This window comes from Sinohyriopsis cumingii, chromosome 6, assembly GCF_028554795.1.
Source record: "Sinohyriopsis cumingii isolate HCF-2022 chromosome 6, ASM2855479v2, whole genome shotgun sequence".
NCBI lineage: Eukaryota > Metazoa > Mollusca > Bivalvia > Unionida > Unionidae > Sinohyriopsis > Sinohyriopsis cumingii.
This window is the reverse complement of record NC_142966.1, coordinates 45,421,839-45,449,341: the sequence shown is the minus strand read 5'-3', so window position 1 is coordinate 45,449,341 and position 27,503 is coordinate 45,421,839. Positions and strand designations below refer to the sequence as shown.

General features: G+C 31.5%; 1 protein-coding gene and 2 long non-coding RNA genes across 3 annotated transcripts; 1 reads left to right on the top strand and 2 right to left on the bottom strand.

The window, feature by feature from the left end:
- Positions 1-2,720: 2,720 nt before the first annotated feature.
- LOC149796843 (uncharacterized) lies at positions 2,721-4,890 on the bottom strand. Its single transcript, XR_016421475.1, has 4 exons — positions 4,780-4,890; positions 4,355-4,453; positions 3,415-3,493; positions 2,721-2,823 (listed from the first exon to the last, which is right to left on the bottom strand). It is a non-coding gene; the product is annotated as an uncharacterized LOC149796843 (long non-coding RNA).
- Positions 4,891-13,268: 8,378 nt separating this feature from the next.
- Positions 13,269-14,676, bottom strand: LOC149796842 (uncharacterized). Its single transcript, XR_016421474.1, has 3 exons — positions 14,640-14,676; positions 14,203-14,301; positions 13,269-13,347 (listed from the first exon to the last, which is right to left on the bottom strand). It is a non-coding gene; the product is annotated as an uncharacterized LOC149796842 (long non-coding RNA).
- Positions 14,677-23,060: 8,384 nt separating this feature from the next.
- LOC149796841 (uncharacterized) lies at positions 23,061-27,503 on the top strand. The gene is made up of 5 exons (XM_089960655.1): positions 23,061-23,066; positions 25,308-25,357; positions 25,693-25,791; positions 26,766-26,845; positions 27,400-27,503. The coding sequence occupies exons 1-5, from the start codon at positions 23,061-23,063 to the stop codon at positions 27,495-27,497; spliced, it is 333 nt and encodes a 110-aa protein (XP_089816781.1). The 3' UTR covers positions 27,498-27,503.

The following is a 27,503-nucleotide window of genomic DNA, read 5'->3' as shown; positions in this document are numbered from 1 at the left end:
TTAAGACCTTGATTCAAACTTTGTAAACAAAGTCCTATTTTATTTTAAAATGATTAATTGTTTCCAAGGTCATGGTGGAATTACATTTAATATGTAAACAACCTTTTAATTTTTTTTTTATTTCTTTGAGAGAATTTTTCTTCTAATCAAGGCCATATTCTGTGCACGTGATTTCGTTATTCTCTGGAAATATTTTGAGGAGTGATCACACGGAAATTTTGGAAAGACATTGCTTGCAAATTAAATTTGGATTTCCAACACCGGAGTGCCTTTATTTGTATTTCTACAAGGAACTGTAGATAAGCACAGTACTGACTACAGCAAACGTCATTGTCATCCATCTTGGAGTTTCCATCAAGATTCGAACTTGAAATTATTAGAACATTTATTACAAGGACTTTTGCAATTTAATTCGTGGATTATTCTTAGATTACTTTTGGATTTCATTCTTTAAATCGTAAATACTCCTTTTTTAATTTTTACAGAATTTTCCAGGAAAATAAATTATTTGTCAAATTTTAAAAAGCTTGTTGTTTTCACACTTTCTGCTTTACTGTTTATTCGAGCCTAAACACGTTACAAAACAGTAAATAGAAAGCAACATATATGTGAGATATCTCCAGGAAAACTTTATAAAGATCATTCTCGGTTCAACATTGTGATGTCGCTGAAATGCAATTCACAACTGAATTACTTCAATATCATAGACTCAATTGAACTATGTATACAACTTTTACAAGAAGGAAGCAAACACAATGCGAATTATAACCAACACATCGCTTTTTTCGCATGACTCTCGCCAAATACTCATTGACAATTAAAACATAAAACATGGATTATAATTGGCATGATTCTCATCAAATACTCAATAAAAATAAGAACCCAAACATGACTTTTTACTGCACGATTCTCTTAAAATACTCAAATTTGTGGCGGATTGTAACGAGTCATATTACTTGTACTAAACGAAATATTGACTCTAGTATCAAAATATGCAAAAAAGCTGCATAATAATTTTTTATCTATTATTATTATTATTATTATTATTATTATTATAGACTGCTGTGTTTTATAGATGTATTTGTTTGTGATGTATACCACTATGAATTCTGCCGCGGTGCGGGCGCGGTGAACAGCCGTGGAAAATAGAGATCATGTTACTAATTTAACCATATCTTAAATCTAAACTGTACTGACCTACTATATTCGATATCTACAAAGACGTACGAAGATATGCACTATTAGCAAAATATTTAGTAGGTAAAGCAAAATAAAGACTTGTTTTTTAGACCTTACTTAGCCTAATGTGGACGATAGATGCTTTTCAACATTGAAAATAATTTTTAATCGTTCTGTCCAGTAAATTATTTATTATGTAGTAACATCCGCTCATTGTCTTATTTTGCATTCATTTTATTCCATTATTTTAATTTCAGGTTTCATGAAATTATGATGTCCATTTCGTGAAATGTTATTGTCTTCTATTATCCTGTTGTTACTTTTCATTTATGTTAAAATTCATGTATTGCCAATTCTTCTATTTTCTTTCTTTCTTACATTCATTATAATAGTTTGTTCTTTTTTCATTCCGTCATTCATTACGTCTGCTCTTTAAGTTAGTTATCAACTTGTATTGTACAATCATTTCAATTATAAAAATGACTGATAACGTCGAAAATTAAGTAATTAGACCATCAGTACCAGTGCGTTTGTAAAAAGGCCTCTCTACAAAGAATTGGCTCCACAAAAGGTTTTCATAGTACAAATAAGGCATTTATATTTGGAAACGTTTCAAATAGTAGTTACATGAATATGACTACTAAGTATCTGAGAAACTTTGAAAATATGTTAGTAACACCCATTGTAAAGGTGCGATGATGAGTATGTTAAATATTATTAATTATCGCAATAATACGTACTAGTGTTTTAAAACTGGTTCACAAAAGTTTCATCTGCAATAAACTGTTTAAATTTTCTAATTACAGATCTATCGTTATCCTATTGCAAGACTGGTATAGAAGTATTTTGATAATATATATCATACAGCATTCGATACGGTCTTTTGCTGAGAGTTCTTGCAAATGTTTAATAGTCATGTAATGCTACGAAAGATATGGCGCATCCTGGAAGACTCGTTCAAACAGTCTAAATATTATTCTATTGGGCATGGCATTTTATTCTGCTAAATGATTTAATCTAATTATCAGCTCTAATGTAAGCATAAATCAATTCCATAGTATAGCATCAGAATATGTAGACTTTGTTCAATGCAAGGTATTTTAGCAACTTTAAATTGTTGGCAAAATTAGATAAAAAATTATGGGAAATTTTATTCCGGAAATATTATTGAAAATATTTAAAATCCAGAATTACAACTCCAATATCATTAATGGCAATTGATATACGGTTATATATTTATTTCGCAAATTCTATTAAATGTCCTCAGAAAGAAGCATATTGTCTTATACTCACTTATAACTACCCTTGTTTCTTTCTCAATAATCCTCCAGCCATGTAAAATATTGACTCAGATAACATTCTATGGAATATACATTATTAATTGATAAGAAAATTGCCGTATTATGTGCAATTATATTTGTATCTAAAGTCCTATTCGTTAAAAATTTTCAGAAGAGGGAGAAAGAGACAGATTCGTAGTGATATTATCTAAATATAACATATGCCATTTTCAAAATAATCTAATTTATTTTTTAAAAGTACATTGGATTATGCTTGAAACAGTCTGCCTTTGTTATATGCCTGGAGGATCTTCTTCTCAAGTCCCAATTTTCATACCGATCCAAATTATGAAACATGTTATTCCTGCAAAGATTGAAATTCGTTTATTAACCATCATGATATAAGTTATAAACCTCTATTTTCATATCCACCGTTACAATTTCGACATTTAGATTAATTTACTTAGACGAGACATTGCAGTTATATAAAAGGCGAAAGTGGATTAATATAACAGCAAGTTCTTACTTACCTTCATTGATATTCCGGATGTCATAGCACCAAATATGTATTATATGTATCTTGTTTACGCTTACAATTTAATGGGAGACAGACGACAAAGGATACCGAATATTTGTATTATTTCAATGTCACTTCTAATAACCCAAATACAACATGATAAACTATACTATTGCATATGGATGATATCAAAATGCCTTTAGATGAAAAAAACGACGAATTCATTTACTCGAGTCAATTGCTTCCAAAGACCCCATTCTCAAAAGCAGAGCTAATAAAACAAAGTAATCACTGTTTTCAAACTTCGGTCGTTTTGAAACAAAAACAAATTATATAAAATTCTGATGTTCTCTCTAAAACTGTTTACGAGAAATTGTGATGATATCCACAAAGAATGTTGCGTGTGTTACATGTGTTACATTTACAAATCATGCTTACCCTTAGTTTCCGTCTGATTTCTATTTTCCAAGATGAGATCCTTGCATAAATATTATGAGGATAATAATCAAGAAGATAACTGAAAGGAGAAAGAGGCAGCGATGATGATGTGAATACAGAGGGTGTGAAAGGTTTCTAAATATTATAGAACTAAAATTATTTAGGAAATTTTTCACAAATTATTCTAAATATCTATTTTCCTCTGATGTCTATGCAAAATGGTTTTACGATATTACATTTCTTCAAGAAAAAGGAATAATAATCGTATTCAGGAATCCATATACAATCGTTTTAAATTTCGATAATATCAATCTATGCTTTCTCGGTGGCAAAACGACCTCTTGTTACTAATTGCTGTTTGATCACAAAAGCCTTTAATAAACGACACTATGACAATTTACAAGTAATTAGAACACTAAGATTTGAACGAAATGATAGAGAAGCTGAAACCACTATGTGATATGATGATGATGTTGGTGGCTGAATTTCACATGTCGTTGGTTTTAGGGTTAAAACAAATTTAAGAAATTTTAATTATTATTCCAATTATAATTATCAAAGCAATGTATTATTCCATTGAAGAAATAGAAATAATAAGACACCCATTTATGATGACCAAAATGTTATAATCTGAAAGATATTTTTATTGAGTACCGTTTACCCTCAAGATTAAAACTTTATTAAAGTAAAATATTAGATACTGTGAATAGCATACCCCTTGTAATAATGAATCTGGACAAAATATCAAGTTATATCGCATTAGATATCTCTCAAACACGGGCTAATAGAAGAGAAGATATTATTTACGCATGCTTACTAGGTATTGCTACTACCTAAGAAATAAAGTATTGTCTGAAGAGACGTCTATTATTACTTCGGGTATTAATACAAGTGTATGGAACGAGTCTTCAGTATTAAATGATAACAATTAGGCACTCACATCCGTAGCCGCTCTGACCTCCTCCCCCAATGAAGCCGGAGACCATGCCGACGGTGGAAACTAATGCAAGTATGCAGAGGACTAACAACGTGTTCATGGCTAGGAAAGAAGCAAAAATTATAAATTACTAACGTGGCTAAAAATTCGAACCTATATTAATATAAACAAGATATAAATATGTTTCCATGACATTGCAGGCTGTCCGATGCATCGGAAACAATATTGTTTATTGAATACTTCTGTCACGTTGATGCTTTAAACAGATATGTCATTGCTGAGAATTTGAATGCATGCACGCTAATAAAAACCGTTATTAATTATGTCAATGATAAAACTTCTTATATAATTTTCTGATAATTGGTAAACACGCTAATATGTCAAATCAATAACGCTCACATTAAGTATTTTATCTGTGTTTTACTCACCTGCCATTATCCTAGACGTGATCTTATCGTTCCTGATTAGAAATGACCGACTTGGGAGAGTATTGGCAATATTATATAGGAAAGTTTTGCTGACTTAATATTATACATAGCAACTGCACACCATATGGAATTATATAATAATGGAGTGACACCAAATGTATAGCCATTTCCGCAATACGTATCAAAGAGGAGCAAACAAATCAATATCCCGCTCGGAGAATCGACGCAATCAAATATGCAATATTATAAAATTTTCCCATGTATATTCATTAGGCGGAAGTTGTAATATGTGATAGTCTATCAAAGAGGAGTGTCAAGCCTCAAACATCAGGAAAACACCGTTGACCTCAATTATAAATTCAAACAAATTGAAACGAGCTCAAAAATTCATAAATCTGCAGTTCTCGATTCTCCTTTTTTATGTACACTGAAGGAGATTGTACTCATATATCATAGATAAGTCTTGAAAAACAATACAGTGAATTAATCAATTGTCTATGAACAAAGGAGTTGCAGTCTAACAAGTGGTTGTGTAACGAAAAGCCAGAAAGCATTCAAAAACTATTACAATGTTAGCAAGGATTTATAAATCATGCAAAATCAACTCCAGGGAACTTAACTATTTACTAGAAGGTGTGGTTTAGTGTGTGTTTCTTCATTTGTCTGTGTGATTACAAAGTAGTGATCGGCACATGTTAATTCAGAAAAATAGATTGTTTCTTTCTGCCATTGTTAACAAAGATGGGTGAAAGTTGCGCATCAAAAGTATGAAAGTAGACGAATATAATAAAATCATCCAAATAGTTCTGTATGTTGATACTATAGCATTTGAAATTAAAAATATTTATAATGAACAATTACTCATTAAGGTGACTTTACAGTTATTTAATTATTAACACACTGACACGTCTAAACTTTAAGTGCTGGCTGTCAGTGAAGAGAATGAAAAACATAGAGAAGAAACGACAGAGAGAACAATCTGAAAAAAATAAAAGGGATAACTTCTGTCACAAGGTATACTTTTCTTGTTGAAGATATGACATTCCTGCACTTGTTTTTATATAAATAGACTTAATAGTCTAGTAGAGTGTGCACTTATATATTTAAAACTACAAAATGCAAGCTAAATTACATTCTACCGGTTCCTATATTTGAACACTTAAAGGAGAATATCTAGATAGCAACAGAACCCGCATTTGAACATTTTGTATTTACTCAAAATATCATAAATATTGGAAAATGAATTAGGCTTTACTATTTTATTATTTCAGAACAAAATATGATGTTTGGATTGCCTACATATTGTTCGACTGAAATTAAAGTTTGGAAGTTCATATTGCCCTCACTATATCTCACTGATATTGGTAGGTTCAATGACCGAATTTAGTTGTACGATATATTTGAATTCATCTTGCAAGACTGATAAGTCTCTGAAATTGTTTGAAATTAATGGTTATATTTGGAGATGATTTTAAAGGATTCAAAAACTTTGCAATAAATAGACTGTCTTGCTGTTGAAAACGTGTTTTACCGACGCTCTTATTTTATTTCTGGCAAATGTCTCTCTCAATCTTCATATCTCTTCTCTCTTTCTCGCAAATGATTACAGAGAGCTATTTCCCCACATCAATGTTTTACAGATCAAAATATCATTTTTATGATTTTGAGAAACAATAACGTTGATGATTGTTCACATTACATATTAGCAACATATAAATATATATCAAACGAACATGAACCATACATAAAATATCTTAGATATATAGATAGATACCCACCGTCTCTTTAAAGTGACAGCAAAGCATATTATTGTTGTGGAAAAGAAAGTGTCAGAGATAGATATAGATAGTGATATGAAGGAGGATGTTTTATATATTAGTTTAATTGATTAACAATCGGAACGAAACATTTGGCATTTTTAAACTCGAACAATTTCCACACGTAGTATAGATTATAATTTATTTTTATTTGTACACACGAACACAGGGAGAATTATCGCCCTCTCCTTTAGGTTTAAAAACTCCTTCGAGATTGATCCTATTGAAATCTGAGCCATAATATAAAGCCTCGTATTCCTAAAGAAACTAAAACAAATTAGTTTAGGACACATGATATAAATTTTAATTTTCTTATATTCTCAGGCAATATATTCTTAGAAAACACTGTATATGTTTAAAAGGAATTTGTATTAATATTAGAACTATACATTGCACCCACATACATATCATTCTTATCACAACATCTGCGTATATTATGTGCATCTACTTTACTAAATCAGCAGAAACATTTGTTTAAAAAGAAGCATGTGTAATGGTGCAGAAACAAAATATTTAAAATCCAGAATTACAACTGCATTATCATTAACGGCAATGGATATACAGTTATATATTTATTTCGCAAATTCTATTAAATGTCCTCAGAAAGAAGCATCTTGTCTTACATTCACTTATACCTACCCTTGTTTTTTTCCAACCAATCCTCCAGCCATGTAAAAGATTGACTCAGATAACATTCTATGGAATATACATTATCAATTGATAAGAAAATTGCCGTATTATGTTTAATTATATTGGTATCTAAAGTACTATTCGTTAAAATTTCTCAGTATGTTCAGATGAGGGAGAAAGGCACAGATTCGTCGTGATATTATCTAAATATAACATATGCTATTTTCAAAATAATCTAATTTATTTAAAACAATACATTCGATTATGCTTGAAACAGTCTGCCTTTACTAGATGCCTGGACGATCTTCTTCGCAAGGTCCCAATTTTCAAGCCGATCCAAATTATGAAACATGGTATTCCTGCAAAGATTGAAATTCGTTTATTAACCATCATAATATAAGTTACAAACCTCTATTTTCATATCCACCGTTACAATTTCGACATTTAGATTAATTTACTTAGACGAGACGTTGCAGTTGTATAAAAGACGAAAGTGGATTAACACAAGAACAAGTTCTTACTTACCTTCATTGATATTCTGGATGTCATATCACCTAAAATGTATTATATGTATCTGATTTACGCTTACAATTTAATGGGAGACAGACGAGAAAGGATACGGAATAATGTCTCTTAGGATGACCTAAATAGAACATCATAAACTAAACTAGTGCATATGATTGATATTTAAATGCCTTTAGATAAAAAAAAATGACGAATTCATTTACTCCAGTCAATTGCTTCCAAAGATCCCATTGTCAAAAGCAAAGATAATAAAACAAAGGTATCGCTGTTTTCAAACTTCGGTTGTTTTGAAACAAAAACAAATTATATCAAGTTCTGATGTTCTCTCTAAAACTGTTTACGAGAAATTATGATGATATTCACAGAGAATGCTGCACGTGTTACATATACAAATCATGCTTACCCTTAGTTTCCGTCTGATTTCTATTCTCCAAGATGAGATCCTTGCATAAATATTATGAGGATAATAATCAGGAAGATAACTGAAAGGAGAAAGAGGCAGCGATGATGATGTGAATACAGAGGGTGTGAAAGGTTTCTAAATATTACAAAACTAAAATTATTTAGGAAATTTTTCACAAATTATTCTAAATATCTATTTTCCTCTGATGTCTATGCAAAATGGTTTTACGATATTATATTTCTTCGAGAAAAAGGGATAATAATCGTATTCAGGAATCCATATACAATCGTTTTAAATTTCGATAATATCAATCTATGCTTTCTCGGTGGCAAAACGACCTCTTGTTAGTAATTGCTGTTTGATCACAAAAGCCTTTAATAAACGACACTATGACAATTTACAAGTAATTAGAACACTAAGATTTGAACGAAATGATAGAGAAGCTGAAACCACTATGTGATATGATGATGATGTTGGTGGCTGAATTTCACATGTCGTTGGTTTTAGGGTTAAAACAAATTTAAGAAATTTTAATTATTATTCCAATTATAATTATCAAAGCAATGTATTATTCCATTGAAGAAATAGAAATAATAAGACACCCATTTATGATGACCAAAATGTTATAATCTGAAAGATATTTTTATTGAGTACCGTTTACCTCAAAATTAAAACTTTATTACAGTAAAATAATAGATACTGTGAATACCATACCCCTTTTCATAATGAATCTGGACAAAATATCAAGTTATATCGCACTAGATATCTGTCAAAAATGGGCCAGTAGAAGAGTAGACATTATTTACGCATGCTTATTAGGCATTGCTACTACCAAAGAAATAAAGTTATGTCTGAAGAAACGTATATTATTAGTTCGGGTATTAATACAAGTGTATGAAACGAGTCTTCAGTATTAAATGATAACAATTAGGCACTCACATCTGTAGCCGCTCTGACCTCCTCCCCCAATGAAGCCGGAGACCATGCCGACGGTAAAAAGCAATGCAAGTATACTAACGTGGCTAAAAATTCGAAACTATATTAATCTCAAGAAGATATAAATATGTTTCCATGACATTGCAGGCTGTCCGATTCATCGGAAACAATATTGTTTATTGAATACTTCTGAAACGTTGATGCTTTAAACAGATATGTCATTGCTGAGAATTTGAATGCATACACGCTAATAAAAACCGTTATTAATTTTATGTCAATGATAAAACTTCTTATATAATTTTCTGATAATTGGTAAACACGCTAATATGTCAAATCAATAACGCTCACATTAAGTATTTTATCTGTGTTTTACTCACCTGCCATTATCCAAAGCGTGATCTTATCGTTCCTGATTAGACGTGACCGACTTGGGAAAGTATTGCTAACTTAATATTATATATAGCAACTTCACCCCATATGGAGTTATATAATAATGGAGTGACACCAAATGTATAGCCATTTCCGCAATACGTATCAAAGAGGAGCAAACAAATCAATATCCCGCTCGGAGAATCGACGCAATCAGATATGCAATATTATACAAGTTTCCCATGTATATTCATTAGGCGGAAGTTGGAATATGTGATAGTCTATCAAAGAGGAGTGTCAAGCCACAAACATCAGAAAAACACCGTTGACCTCCAATATAAATTCAAACAAAGTGAAATGAGCTCAAAAATTCATAAATCTGCAGTTCTGAATTCTCCTTTTTTAGGTACACTGAAGGAGATTGTACTCATATATCATAGATAAGTTAATATATATTAAGCGAAATATATCAAGAGAATATTCAATGATACTTTTGATAGTGCATGTGTGTTAGATACGCCCTTGAAATACAGTGTTTATATCAGCAGGTATTTACGACCTCTCTTAGGTGTCAGGCTGGATAAGCAATTTTTAAAGTCACACCCTTATGATGCTTATAAGCGGACTGAACTAGGTCGCATGCCATATATGGCCATCAAAGTGTGATCGCACATACTAAGCTTAGTAAATCCGTCTTATTTCTCTGTATCCCTATGTGTCACTTTTCTTTTTATCTCTTTGTGTGTTTTCTTCCTTTCTACCTCTCATTTATGTTACTCCATGATGATACATACGACATGACATTGAGTTTATTTGACGGATTTACTTCCTTTGTATGGCATGAGTGTCATTTTTGTGTTCCAAAAGGTCAAGTTTGATTTCTATTTTGTACAGCAGAACCGACGTTTGCATGCATACTTGGATACGAATGTACGAATATGAACGTACGTATATATATATATATATATATATATATATATATATATATATATATATATATATATATATATATATATATATATATATATATATATATATATATATATATATATATAGATACATATATATATATATATATATATATATATATATATATAAAACAGGGTAAACCTAACCAAGATGTTTCATATTGAAGACACAATTCTCGCCTATAACGAATTGCTTTTGTAATTACCAGGTACATATATCATTCTGACAGGGATTATAAAAGGACGACACATTGGAGAGCTTTAAAAAAAGAAACTGGATTATATCTTTTAAACGATGCTAAAAATTATTTTACAAATTAGCTTGATGATTTATTGATAACATTGTCAATTTTGTTTCATTGTTAGAGAATAGATGATAAACTGAATAAAGCACTATAATAAAAGATCAAATGATGTGCTATTCATAATGGAAAAGGCTCTTATTAGGCTGATATCTAAATAGTGGACTGAAAACAATATATAGGCTACCCATATAATGCTCTTCTGTATATGCTGTATATGTCTTTGTAGGTACATATGATAAAAATAATAATGTATTAGGGGAATAAGAGAACGTAATATGAAATGTTTCTGAGTAAATACATTGATGATACTCATGGTTACATTGACTGTTCAGAGAATTCTCTGATTTCTGCTGCAAATCTTTGGTATCAACATTCAAAATAATCAGGATATCCTGTAAATGCTGCAAAATATATTCCGTTAGATCAAAAATGTTACTGACAGCAATATTGAATTATGTCAACGGAACTTGTGTTATGCGTTGTTTATTTTCTTAGGTGCTTACTTGTTAACAAACTTGTAAACAATTGCGACTTCAGTTATCAATGAGAAATTTATAACATTATTAAACTGAAACAAAAGATGTCTCAATCCATTTGGATAGATTATTCTAGAATCGTCGTCAAGGTTCTGTAAACATGTTGAAATGTCATTTTGACAGTAGTAGGTTCTAGAAGGCATATCTGGCTTTTTGCATTATTTGTAAGTTTGTAAAGAGTTTGCTGACAGATGTTTGAATTTCGATATTCTGGAATCGAACTTGTAACCCTCCTCTTCGTCATTTTAATGCCACTTAGATTTTTGTATAAGGTTCTGATAAACAGAACTCATTCATTTCAAATTTATGGTCAGCTCTGAATTTTCCTAACCTAAATAGGGAATAAATGATGTATTTAAAATTTTTCGTTAGAATCGCTTAGTGCTTACTGACATTATGGACTAACTTGCCAGTTTGTTATTATTGTAAATTTATTCAAGGACATTCTGGATTATATCATTGTGATAAATCCAGAATCTTGGCACAACAGCTCATCCAATACTACTCTGTCATCAGCAGATGTAATACAGATATTCGTGTTTTAAACTCTATGCTATTGTACTTGTGAAGAGCTTTATAATTCTTTGGATTGATATTGAAACATTCTTTAAAATGAAATAAGTATATTTTCCAAAGTTTACTTACGTTGTGTTTTCTTTTCTGTGCCATTTTCAGTGTGAGAATTTTTCCATTTGACTACTACTACGACTAATACATTACTACTAATAATATTTAAAAACCTGAACTTCATATACCGTATAATTAATGTCAATTGATATACGGTTATATTTTTATTTTGCAAATTCCATTAAATGTACCCAGAAACATGCATGTTGTCTTATATTCACTTAGTACTACCCTAGATTCTCTTTCACCAATCAAGACGAAATATAAAGAAAAGAAAATTAAGATCATCAGAAGCCAAACATAGACTATACAGCAAATGTTTTGTCCATAGGTACCTACAGAGGTATGTAGATATAACAAATATATATATATATATATATATATATATATATATATATATATATATATATATATATATATATATATATATATATATATATATATATATATATATATATATATATATATATATATATATATATATATATATATATATATATATATATATATATATATATATATATATAACAGATAAATGTACATTTTCTTGTCTGAATAATGTTTACCTACTAGATAAAATTTCTCAGGATGAAAGGAAAAGGGACAAAGGGGCAGATTCATCGTGCAATCTTCTAAATATAACATATGCCATTTTCAAAATAATCTTATTTATTAAACAAATTACATTCGAATATACTTGAAACAGTCTGCCATTGTTGTAAGCCTGGAAGATCTTGTTCGAAAGGTTCCAATTTTCATTCCGATCCAAATTATAAAACATGGTATTCCTGCAAAGATTGAATCTCGTTTATTAGCCATCATGATATAAGATATAAACCATTTTCTGTTTTCATACATACCGTTACAATTTCGACATTTAGACTAATTTATTGAGACGAGATGTTGCAGTTGTATACAAGGCGAAAGTGGATTAATATAAGAACAAGTTCTTATTTACCTTCATTGATATTGTGGATGTCATAGTACCAAAAATGTATTCTATGTATCTTATGTACGCTTACAATTTAATGGAAGTCAGACGACAAAGGATACGGAATATTTTTATTATCACAATAACTCTTAAGATAACCTAAATACAACATGTTCAGCTAAGCTATTGCATATGTTTGATATCGAAATGCCTTTATATGCAGACATTAATGAATTCATTGAGTCGAGTCAGTTGCTTCTAAAGACCCTAATGTCAAAAGCAAAGGTAATGAAACAAAGTTATCACTGTTTTCAAACTTCGGTCGTTGTGAAAAAAAAAAACATGTCAAGTTCTGATGTTTTGTCTAAAACTGTTTACGTGACATTGTGGTCATATTCACAGAGAATACTACATGTGTTACATATACAAATCATGCTTACCCTCGGTTTCCATGTCTGCTTTCTATTTTCCAAGATGAGATCCTTGCATAAATATTATGAGGATAATAATCAGGAAGATAACTGCAAGGAGAATGAAGCATCGATATAGAAGTGAAATAAAAAGAGTGTGAAAGGTGTCAAAATATTAAGAACACAAATTATTTCAGAATTGTTTCACAAATTATTCGAAATAATTTTCCACATGTATCTCCAAATGTTATTAAATATCGATTTTCTTGTGATGTCTATGCAAAATGGTTTTACCAAAATATATTTCTGCCAGAAAAAGGGATAATAATCGTATTCAGTAATCCTTATACCAACGTTTTAAATTTAGATGATGTCAATCTATGCTGACTCGGTGGCTAAACTAAATCTTGTTAGTCATTGCTGTTTGAAGACAAAGATCTTTAACAAACTAACCGATGACATTTTAAAAGTAATTGGAATACTAAGATTTGAACGAAATGAGAAAAACCATTATTTTATATGATGATGATATTGGTAAATGAATTTCACATGTCGTTTATAACAAATTGATGTAATTAAATTATGATTCCAATTATATTCATCAATGCAATGTAGTATTCCGTTAAAGAAGCCGAGAAAATAAGACACCCATTTATGCTGACAAAAATGTTATAATCTGACAGACAACATTTTTATTCAGTGCCGTTTACTCTCAAGATTAAAACTTTATTAAAGTAAAATATTCCATACTGTGAATAGGATACTCTTGTAACAATGAATCAAGACAAAATATCAAGTTATATCGCATTTCATCTCTAGTACAAGAGCAGACATTATTTACTCATTCTTATGTGGCATAGCTACTACCTGAATAATGAATTATGGTCTCAAGTTATATCCATTATTCGTTTTAATATGTGTATGAAAATTGTCTGCAGAGTTGAAAGATATCGTTATGGCACTCACTTCCGAAACCGCTCTGACCACCTCCCCCAATGAAGCCGGAGACCATGCCGAAGGTAGAAAGTAATGCAAGTACGCAGAGGACTAACAACGTGTTCATGGCTAGGAAAGAACAAAAAATTATAAATAAATAACGTGGCTAAAAATTCTAATCAATATTAATATAAAGAAGATATAATATGTTTCCATGACATTGCAGGCTGTCCGATTCATCGGAAAATATTGTTAAATGAATACTTCTGACTCGCTGATGCTTTAAACCCATATGACATTGCTAAGAATTTGAATGAATATGCGCTACGAAAAAGCGTTATTGATCATATGGATTACATATATGTCAATGTTAAAACTTCTCATATAATTTTCTGATAATTGGCAAGCACGCTAATATGTCAAATAAATAACGCGCACATTCAGTATTATACATGTGTTTTATTTACCTGCCATTATCCTAGACGTGATCTTATCGTTCCTGATTAGAACTGACCGAGTTGGGAAAGTATTGCTGACTTAACATTATATAGCAACTGCACACCATATGGAATTATATAATAATGGAGTCACACCAAACATATAGCCGTTTCCGCAATACGTATCAAAGACCACCAAACACATCAGTATCCCTCTCGGAGAATCGAAGCAATCAGATATGCAATATTATACAATTTGCTCATGTATATTCATTAGGCGGAAATTGGAATGGGTAATGGTCTATCAAAGAGGAGTGTCCAGTCTCAAAGTTCCCAAAAACACCGTTGACCTCCTTTATAGATTCGAACAAATTGAAATGAAATGAGCTCAAAAATTCATAAATTTGCAGTTCTGAATTGTCCTTTATTAGGTACACTCAAGGGGATTGTATATCATAGTTTTGAAAGACAATCTAATGAAATAAGCAATTGTCCATGAGCAAAGGCATTGCAGTCTTACAAGTGGTTCTCTAATGACAAGCCAGAAAGCATTCCAAAACTAATAAAATGTTAGCAAAGAATTATAGCTGATGCAAAATCAGGTCCAGAAAATTAACTGTGAACTAGAATGTGTGATTTAATGTATGTTTGTTCGATTGTGTGTGTGATTACAAAGTAGTGATCGGCACATATTAATTTAGATGATTAGATTGTTTCTTTATTGCCTTTTCAATACAGTTGGGTGAACGTTGCACATCAAAAGTATGAAAGTAGACGAATATAATAAAATCATCCGAACAGTTCTGTATGTTGATACTGTAGCATTTCAAAATAAAAATTTATAATGAACAATTACTCATTATGATAATTTTACAGTTATTTAATTATTAACACACTGACACGTCTAAACTTTAAGTGCTGGCTATCAGTGAAGAGAATGATAAACATAGAGAAGAAACGACAGAGAGAACAATCTGAAAAAGTAAAAGGGATAACTTCTGTCACAACGTATACTTTTCTTGTTAAAGATATGACGTTCCTGCACTTGTTTTTATATAAATAGACTTTATAGTCTAGTAGAGTGTGCACTTATATATTTAACACTACAAAATGCAATCTAAATTAGATTCTACCGCTTCCAATATTTGAACACTTAACGGAGAATATCTAGATAGTAACTGAACCCGCATTCGAACAATTTGTATTTACTCCAAATATAATGAATGTTGGAAGATGGATAAATATTGGAAGATGGATCAGGCTTTACTATTTTATTATTTCAGAACAAAATATGATGTTTGGATTGCCTCCACATTGTTAGTAGATTCAATGACCGAATTTAGTTGTACGATATATTTGAATTCATCTTGCAAGACTGATAAGTCTCTGAAATTGTTTGAAATTAATGGTTATATTTGGAGATGATTTTAAAGGATTCAAAAACTTTGCAATAAATAGACTGTCTTGCTGTTGAAAACGTGTTTTACCGACGCTCTTATTTTGTTTCTGGCAAATGTCTCTCTCAATCTTCATATCTCTTCTCTCTTTCTCGCAAATGATTACAGAGAGCTATTTCCCCACATCAATGTTTTAAAGATCAAAATATCATTTTTATGATTTTGAGACACAATAACGTTGATGATTGTTCACATTACATATTAGCAACATATAAATATATATCAAACGAACATGAACCATACATAAAATATCTTAGATATATAGATAGATACCCACCGTCTCTTTAAAGTGACAGCAAAACATATTATTGTTGTGGAAAAGAAAGTGTCAGAGATAGATATAGATAGTGATATGAAGGAGGATGTTTTATATATTAGTTTAATTGATTAACAATCGGAACGAAACATTTGGCAATTTTAAACTCGAACAATTTCCACACGTAGTATAGATTATAATTTATTTTATTTTTTTTTGTACACACGAACACAGGCAGAATTATCGGCCTCTCCTTTAGGCTTAAAAACTCCTTCGAGATTGATTCTATTGAAATCTGAGCCATAATATAAAGCCTCGTATTCCTAAAGAAACTAAAACAAATTAGTTTAGGACACATGATATAAATTTTAATTTTCTTATATTTTCAGGCAACATATTCTTAGAAAACACTGTATATGTTTAAAAGGAATTTGTATTAATATTAGAACTATACATTGAACCCACATACATATCATTCTTATCGCTACATCTCCGTATATTATGTGCATCTGCTTTACTAAATCAGCAGAAACATTTGTTTAAAAAGAAGCATGTGTAATGGTGCAGAAACAAAATCCAAAACCTTGTGTAATGAAATTATTAACAGCGTACTTATTATTAATGTATTATTAATAAATGAACTAATTCAATTAGTTGACACAAACATGGATAAGGTTCCACCTACTCTCAATCGGATCCACTTTGCACAGGGTATGTGATACAATATATGTCAGTGCAATGGAGTTCTACAATTATCTGTGTCGTAGTTGATACAGTGCTGGTAAAAATGTTACAAGTTTACAGTATTTATGTTCTTGGTTTTGTTTGTCTGTTTGGGTTTTGGTGGTGTGTGGGTTATTGTATGTTTTTCTGCACATGTTATACAGTAATGAGACCTCCTTACAGATATGCCAACATATCCACAAATTTTGTAGTAAGTACTTTAGATTTGCCAGTGGAGCACATCCACGTTATGCCTGCATTGGTACACGATATTTATAAATTCTACGACTTGATAACAGACCCGTTCGGCCGCCTATGATGAAAATGACATACAAGGAATTAACGTATGTTTCCCATTTAGCTTGCTTCTTATATAGCACCGTTTGATTTTATGCGAGCACGTCAGTACTTTTGTTTGGGTCATATCTATGGAAACACCTTTGAGCGTAGTTCACATCTTTATGAAGCAAATGTTGCATTGAGTGATGGGAACTAATCTATTCAGTGATGAGTCGTCTGCTAAAATGACCAATGAGACGCAAAGCAAACGAACAACAGGAACCACACATATAAGGTGTGGCCTTTTTTCTATACCACACACAATAGAAAAATATTTAGTCTCCTTGAACAAGTCTTTCAGCAGGCTGCAGATCTTTCGTAGCTTTACATCACTAATAAACTTGTGATATAACCCGGAGCAATAAACCGTATTGAATGAAGTATCCTACAAACTATCAAAGCAATTTCTATACCCGTCTTGCAATGGGATTACGATATATATGTAATTAGAAAAATTAACCAGTTTATTGTAGACGAATATTGTTTGAATCAGTTTTAAAACACTGGTACGTATTATTGCGATAATTAGTAATGTTTAACATACTCATCATCTCACCTTTACAATGGGAATTACAAACAGTTTTTCAAAGTTGCTCAGATACTTACTAGTCATTGTCATGTAACTGTACTATTTAAGACGTTGCCAAATATGAATGCAATGCAATAACCTTGCCATAGACATAGGCCTTATTTGCGCTATGAGAACCAGTTGCGGAGCCAATTCCTTCTTGAAAGGGAATTTATAAAAACACATTACTGTTGAAAATCTATTTTATTTAGTTTTCGATGTCATCAGTCAGTTCTATAATTAAAGTCAATGTACAATCATTATTGATAACTAATTTAGAGAGTAGACGTGATCAATGAAGAAATGAAAAAGAACAAACAATAATAAATGTGAGAAAGGATAAGGAAATAGAAGAATTGCGAAATATATGAATTTTTGCACAAATGAAAAGAAACAAGTGGATAATAAAAGTCTATAACATTTTGCAAAATGGACACTATAATTTCATGTAGCCTGGAATGAAAACACGGAACAATTGGATGCAAAATAAGTCATTGAGCGGTTGTTACTACCTACAAAAAATGATTTATTAGACCGACGGCTAAACAATTATCTTCAGAGTTGATAAAGCATTTACCTTCCAAAATAGGTTACGTAAGGACTGCAAAACAAGTCTTTATATTGCTGTAACTATTAAATCTTGCGAATAGTGCATATCTACGTACAATTGTGTAGATATCGATTAGAGTTTGTCAGTTTAGTTGATATAATTTAAAATATGGTTATGTATAAGCATCATATTGAGTTAACGACGAATTTGTTATGTTTGTCCCTAAGCAATACCGTGGTGAACCGCAGTTGTTTTGGGTAAAAGTTCAACTATAGCTACAGCTAGTAGGTGAACTCGTAACCTGGCCTATTTTAACACGGCTGTTCACCGCGCGTGCCCCGCGGCAGAGTTCATTGCGGACTACATCACACACAATCACATCTATAAAACACAGCAGTATATATAAGTATCAAAAGAATATGCATTGCCATTTTTGACAGTGGCTTTTCTTTATTAACTCACATGACATGGAATGTTTATATCATGCATGTCCGAAGACCTTTAGGGCTGAGGCTTAATACGCAAACTTTAAAGTCACACCCTTATCATGTAAATAAGCGGACTGAACCAGGTAGCATGCCATTTATGTCCACTTGTCTGTGCTCGCACAAGATAGGCTTAGATAATCCATATTTTGTCTCTGTCTCCCTATGTGTCACTTCTTTTGTTTTTGTCCGTTTGTGTGCTTTCTTTCTTTCTACCTCTTGCTCATGTTGCTCAATGATGATACCTCATACGAAATGATGTTGAGTTTATTTGGCGCATTTACTATATATGCATGGACTGAGTGCAATTTTTATTTTGAAGAAAGTTGAAGTTTTGTTCTCTATTCTGTTCATCAGAATCGATTTTGTGCATGCATTCTTGGAAACGAATATGAACTTACGCGTGATGCAAAATGAACATAGTGATACACTGACAATGACTTTCATTCAAGAACAAAAAAATAAAGAACGGACGAAACGCAAGAATAGCTTGGTCTATTAATCTGATTAGAATATTAGGATAAGGGTCATCTTGCAATTTACCTGGATTGACATCAAAGGATTGTAAAACTAATTAATACGGTTATTTCTGTCGAACAGAGACGAATTGGAGTAATGTAGGGCCTTTACTAATGATCATTTATCTGAACGATATAAGAGCAATTTACTTCTGAGATAATAAGAATAATAACAAGAAAAACGACAATAATAATAATAATACTTTAGAAAAAAATATTATGCAGCTTTTCTGTATATTCTATTACTGGAGTCAATACTTCGTTTTGTAGAAGTGCAAGGAATCATTACAATGCGTCACAAATGATGAGTATTTTAAAAGAATCGTGCAATAAAAAGTCATGTTAGGGTTCTAAATTGTATTGAATATTTGAAGAGAATCATGCCAATAAAAACCATGTTTTATGTTCTAATTGTCGTTGAGAATTTGACGAGAGTCATACCAACGTAACCATGTGTTGGTTATAATTCGCACTGTTTGCTTCCTTTTAGTAGAAGATGTATACATAGTTGAATTGAATATATTATAGTTTTACTGATTATGTTGTGAATTGCATTTCAGCGACATTGCAATATATGTTGAAGACAGACTGATCTTTATAAAGTTTTCCTGGACATATCTCACCAATATATTGCTTTCTGTTTACTGTTTTTACTGTAGTTTGCTGCATCATTGTCAACGCCAGTAATTAATTCATAGCATTATTTAAGTTTCAAGCAGTTGATGCCATTAACATCCTATCAATAAGATTCTTGAGTTTATATGTAGAGAAACTCCCTTTGTATATGTTCTATATATATCAGTTATCTTACCCCATAATCCCTTACAGCTTTCTGTTATAATTTGCCCTTGTAATCAAGGGAGAATACAATGGGCAGATGTATAGATTATACAATTTATTTCAAATGACTATGCATTTTTTAAGCAAACGCGTTATCTAAACCAAAATAGGAAATGCCAATTAGCCATGCATATACAATTCCCTATGTCATTACCTGATCCACATCTGCTACTTACGATACTTAACCAAGGGGTCTGAAATAGCTATGAAAATTTGCTCCAGCGTGATTTACCTCCCTTACGTCATGTATAGGCCGCCATACGTTCACTATGTGATTCCTAATCACAGATTTGAGTAGATCGATAATACTATCATAAAGCAACATTTGATTCATTACTCGTTTGGTTACTGGTGTGTATATTTTTAAAGATATAATCAATACTTGGTTTGATTGGGCAGAACCCGCTGTAAGGTATTTCCCTTACAGGCTTTGATTAGTCAGGGTACAATCGATAAAGTAGACGTCTTCCTGACAGAGCTCTCTTGGGAATTGCAATCATTTTACAGTCAGTATAATTGGTTTGTAATTAACTGTTTTTCTACAAGTGTATGTATTATAGATATCTTTCTCAGAGTGAACAGAAGAGTATTCAGATGACATATAGATCAATCAATTTTATGTTCTACTTGATAATAATAATAATAATAATAATAATAATAATAATAATAATACAAAAAATAATAATGACACTTAATTTTAGTAATACGTTTCTTATGTCAATAACTTGTAAACCGCTTGTCTGGTCAATAACGATTTATGCAGGATTTATAGAAAGCATGCAAGATAGTAAAACGTTTGCTCGATCTGTGAATACAGTTTTGAAACATAGAATAATTAGCATACGTGCAGTCATTTGATATCTCCAGAAGTTTTCTCTCTTTCTGTGTTACTGTTTATCAAGAAAACATTTTTTCTTGATAAAGATTTGAACTACGCTCAAATGTGTTTCCATAGATATGACCCAAACAAAAGTACTGAAGCATGCCAAATGGGAAACATCCGTTGATTCCGTTTATGTCATTTTCATCATAGGCGGCGGAACTAGTCCGTTATCAAGTCGTAGAATATACAAATATTGTGTACCAATGCAAGTATAACGTGGATGTGCTCCACTGACAAATCGAAAGAACCTTACTACAAAAACTGTGAATATGTTGACATATCTGTAAGGAGACCTCGTCACTGTATAATATGTGCAGAAAAAGATAATCCAACCCACAAACCACAAAAAAAGAAACAAACCCAAGACCATAAATACTGTAAACTTGTAACATGTTTACCAGGACTGGATCAAGTACGATTCATATATTAGAACCCCAATGCACTCACATATGTTGTATCACATATTCTGTACAAAATGGATCCGATTAAGAATATGCGAAAACTTATCGATTAGATTGTGCGGTTTTCTATTAGTTTGTTTTATAAAGTTCTGTAAATGATTGCCATGAAATAATATTTTGTATCTAAGTTCGATCAAAGGCGAGGAGATATGTTTATATTTAAAAGTGTAACATATAATGGGTGAAAATATTTAAGTTTTCACTTAAGACATGATTTCTATTCGTTATTCTATAAAAACAGGCAAAGTTATTTTAATTTTATGCTAACTATGGTTGGCTATCAAGCGCGTTCTTGCCATCTGCTTACCGTTTATGCTATAAAGTACCATCCTTATTGATGCGCTTCTTACAGCAACAGTTTTAAAGATCGTCTTCCGTCTTGATCCAAATTAATCTGTTTTGCGAAATTTCCTAGTTCACGGATTTCAACCGTCTTCTATCTAGACAAATATTTGCAAATGACTTCGACTTCTCTGTTCGCTGTTTCTACAAATTTCGCTACATGATGTTCAGTACTGATGTCAATTTTGGCGATGTCCCCTCCAACTTCATTTGTTCTCCTTACACTAATCTGACGGTGTCATACGTGGTTACATTGCTTATTGTTAACCTGCGTGTATACCTGTGAGGAATTAGTTTTCTATTTGAATTTACGATACTGAGATTGTTTCATATGCTTTGTGCTTCCGAATTCTACATCCTTTAGTTATCCCATGCAGGGCAAGCGAGTTTCTAATATGCATGAATTTTTTATTTTAACTCTTCCTGTTATATATTTCTCCCTATCTATCGCCAGGACCCTCTCCATCGAACTCTAGCTCTCATGCAGATTAAATTACTTTTTTGTGATGATTTTATTTAATGTTTCTTAAAAACTGCTGTTTTGTAATTAGTACATGCATATGCATAGACTGCACGATCAATTTTGATATTCTTGGTATCTTTCATTCCTCTCCCACTCTTATCATTTGGCTTGAACTGGCTCGTTATATCTTGTCATAAGGACGTTTCTTGTGCTTGGGCGTCGGGTCTAACTAGATCCATAATCTGTGATACTATTCTCTGCTAATGATTTATTTCTAATTTTTCTTCGGTTTATCACTCGATAGCAGAGAAGCTTCATGATCCACGTCATTGCTTTTCCTGGACTAATCTTCCCATCATTAACAGCTCTGAATATAACTTTACCAATGATTTCTATGTTTCAGTTTCCGTGTATTTTACATAGCGTTGCTTGGAAGCAATGGAAATGATCTAATAATTTAATTTTTTTTTTTCCACAAAAGGTGAGTCTGTGTGATAAACTAATGAAATATTAACTTATGGATTTAAGTTCATATCTGGATACGTTGAAATTATGCGTTTCAGGCAATGCGGGTATCTAGTTTATCCACCATTACATATACTTCCTTTTTAAACAAATGTTTCTGCAGGTTCAGTAAAGCAGATGCATATTATATACGCATTTGTTGTGATCAGAATGATATTGATGTGGGTGCAGTTTATTGTTCTAATATTAATAAAAATTCGCTTTAAACAACTACTCTGTTTTTTAAGCATTTGTGGTCAAAATGTTGTACCAAATAATTGATGAATGAAAATATAAGAAAATTAAAATTTCCGTCATGTGTGCTAATGGTTTGTTTTATTTTGTTCATAAATACGAGGATTTCCATTATGAGGCAGCTTTTAATTGGATCAATCTGTTAGGAGTCTTTAAATGAGAGGCCTGTTATTCTGAGTTTGCTATTGTGTACAAATACAAAAATTATAATATATACTATTTCTGAATATTGATCGAGTTTGAAATTGCCAAATGTTTCGTTCAGAGTATTCATCAATTAAACTAACATATCAAACTTCATCCAATATAGCACTGTCTATATCTATATCTGACACTTTCTTTTTTACAATAATAATATCGCTTTGCTGTCACTTTAAAGAGACGGTGGGTTTATATACATCTAAGATATTTTATGTTTGGGTCATGTTCGAATGATATATCTTTTTATGTATCTAATATATAATGTGAAGAATCATAAAGGTCAGTGTTTCACAAAATCACAAAAAATGAAGTTTTGGTCTTTAAAACATTGATGTGGGGAAAAAGCTGTCCGTAATCACTTACGAGAAAGAGAGAAGAGATATGAAGATTGAGAGAGCCATTTTCCAGAAACTAAAATATGACCGTCGGTAAAACAAGTTTTTAACACCAAGACAGACTATTTTATTCCAATGTTTTCGAATCCTTTAAAATCATCTCCAAATATAACCATTCATTTTCATACAATTTCAGAGACTTATCAGTCTTGCAATATGAATTCAAATACATCGTACAACGAAATATAGTCATTGAACCTACCAATATCAGTGAAATATGGTGAGGCCAATATCCACATCCAAACTTTAACTTATGTCGGACAATGTCTAGACAATCCAAATATCATATTTTGTTCTGAAAGAATAAAATCTTTTACTGTGATCCATCTTCCAATAGTTATGACATTTGGAGTAAATACAAATTGTTCGAATGCGGGTTCAGTTACTATCTGAATAATGTCCTTTAAATATGGAAATATAAGAACAGGTAGAATCCAGTTCAGCCTGTATTTTGTAGTTTATGCCAACTTTACAGGACTAATAATTCATATAATTTAGATCTTTAAAATAACGAATAATATAAGTTGTGATGTAAGTTATGCCTTTTATTTTTTTGATTGTTCTCACTGTCGTTTCTTCTCTGTGTTTTTCATTTTCTTCACTGATAGCCAGATCTTGAAGTATAGACGTGTTAGTGTGTTAATAATTAAATAACTATACAGTTACGTTAATGAGAAATTGTTCATTATAAATACGTTTATTTTCTATTGCTATAGTATCAACAAATACGAACTTTTTGGATGCTTTTATTATATTCGTCTACTTTCATACTTTTGATGTGCAACGCTCACCCAACTTGGTTATAAAGGGAAGAAAGAAACAAGCCCTTTCCTGAATTAAGATATGCTGACCACTACTTTGCAATCACACAGATAATCCAACCAACAAACACTAAACCACGCAATTTAGTACATACTATGTTTCCTGGAGCTGATTGTGCATCAGCTATAATTCTTTGCTAACATTTTAATAGTTTTAGAATGCTATCCGGCTTTTCGTTAAATAACCACTTCTTAGACTGCAATGCCTTTGTTCATAGATAATTGATTAATTTATTCGATTGTCTTTCAAAACTTGTCTATGATATTTGAGTAGAATCTAATATCCTTAAGTGTACCTAATAAAGATGAATTTAGAACTGTAGATTTATGAATTTTTGAGCTCATTTCAATTTGTTCGAACCTATTATATAGGTCAAAGGTGTTTCTCGGATTGTTGACACTTGACAATCCTCTTTGACAGACTATCAAACATTCCGATGTCCGCCCAATGAACACACATGAGCCAATTTTATAATATTGCATATCTGATTACATCGATTCTCGGAGCGGGAGATAGATTTGATTGATTGTCTTTGATACGTATTGAGGAAATGGCTATAATTTTGGTGTGACTCCATTAGTATGCAATTCCATATGGTGTGCAGATCCTATATAATATTGCCAATACTGTCCCAAGTCGGTCAGTTCTAATCAGGAAAGACAGGATCACGTCCAGGATAATGGCAGGTAAGTAAAATAAATAAAATACATAATGTGTGCGTTATTTATTTGACATAGCGTGTTTACCAATTATCAGAAAATTATAAAAGAAGTTTCAACATTGAGATACATGTAAACCATTTGATTATTGACGCTTTTTAGTAGTGTGTATTCATTCAAATTTTCAACAATGTCAAATCTGTTTAAAGAAAAGGCGAGTAAGAAGTATTCATTTGACCATATTTTCAGAATAAAACAACAGCTTGTAATACAATGGAAACAAATTTCAATCTATTTTATATTAATGTATTTTATACTTTTTAGCCACATTACTAATTTATAATTTTTTGCTTCTTTCCTAGCCATGAACACGTTGTTAGTCCTCTGCATACTTGCATTACTTTCTACCGTCGGCATGGTCTCCGGCTTCATTGGGGGAGGTGGCGACAGCGGTTTCGGATGTGAGTGCCTTATCACTATCATTCGACTCTGAAGACTCGTTTCATACACTTATATAAATATTCGAACTAATATTAGACCTTTCTTCAGGCAATACTTTATTTCTTAGGTAGTGGCAATACCTCATAAGCATGCTTAAATAGTGTCTGCTCTTCAACCATCATATGACTGAGATAGATCTAATGCGATATAACTTGATATTTTGTCTTGATTAATTATTACAAGGGGTACGCTAATCACAGTATCTAATATTTTACATTAATCAAGTTTTAATCTTCAGGGTAAACGGCACTGAAGAAAATGTTGTCTGTCAGATTATAACATTTTGGTCAGCATAAATGGGGTCTTATCATCTCTATTCCTTCCAAGGAATACTACACTGCATTGTAAAATGATGATTATAACTGGAATAATAACTTAAATTCCTTCATTTTGTTTTTACCCTAACACCAACGACATGTGCAATTCAGCCACCAACATCGTCATCATATAAGCTAGTGGTTTCAGCTTCTCTATTATTTGCCTCAAATCTTAGTATTCCAATTACTTGTAAATTGTCATCGTTTCGTTTGTTAAAGACCTTTGTGATCAAACAGCAATTACTAAAAAAAATTCAGTTTTGCCACGGAGTCAATATAGATTGACATCATCTAAATTTAAAACGTTGGTATATGGATAGCTGAGTACGATTATTATCCCGGTTTTCTGACAGAAATATAATATCCTAAACCATTTTGCATAGACATCACAAGAAAATCGATATTTAATCAAATTTGGAGATAAATGTGGAAAAATATTTGGAATAATGTGAGAAGAAATGTAATATCGTAAAACCATTTTGATTAGACATCAGAGGAAATTAGATATTTGGAATAATTTGCGAAAAAGTTCCGAAATAATTTTAGTTCTGTAATACTTAGAAACCTTTCAAACCCCCTGTATTCACTTCATCATCGCTACCTCTTTCTCCTTGCAGTTATCTTCCTGATTATTATCCTCATAATATTTATGCAAGGATCTCATCTCGGAAAATAGAAGCAGGCATTCAAACTGAGGGTAAGCATGATTTGTATATATAAAGCATGCAGCATTCCCTATGAATATGATCATAATTTCTTGTAAACAGTTTTAGAGAGAACATCAGAACTTGTCATATTTTGTGTTTTTGTTTCAAAGCGAAAGAAGTTTGAAAACAGTGATTTCTTTGTTTCATTACCTTTGCCTTTGACATTGCGGTCTGTGGAAGGAATTGACACGAGTCAATGAATTCATTATTTTTTTTCATCTAAAGGCATTTCTATATCAAACATATACAAGATTCTAGTTGAGATAATACCAATATTCCGTGTCCTTTATCGTCTGACTTCCATTAAATTGCAAGCGTAAATAAGATACATATAATACATATTTGGAGCTATGACATCCACAATATCAATGAAGGTAAATAAGAACTTGTTCTTATATTAATCCACATTCGCCTTGTATACAACTGCAACATCTCGTCTCAATAAATTAGTCTAAATGTCGAAATTATAACGGTATGTATGAAAATAGACCAAGCTTTATATCTTATACCATGATGTCTAATACATGAGTTTCAATCTTTGCAGGAATACCATCTTTCATAATTTGGATCGGCATGAAACTTGGAACCTTTCAAAGAAGATTTTCCAGGCATACAACAAAAGGCATTCTGTTTCAAGCATAATCTAGT

Excerpts from the sequence above, each read along its gene's own strand:
- LOC149796841 (XM_089960655.1), top strand. Across the intron at positions 25,358-25,692 it reads CACGTCCAGGATAATGGCAG|CCATGAACACGTTGTTAGTC; the intron begins GTAAGTAAAATA and ends CTTCTTTCCTAG. Across the intron at positions 25,792-26,765 it reads TGGCGACAGCGGTTTCGGAT|TTATCTTCCTGATTATTATC; the intron begins GTGAGTGCCTTA and ends TTCTCCTTGCAG.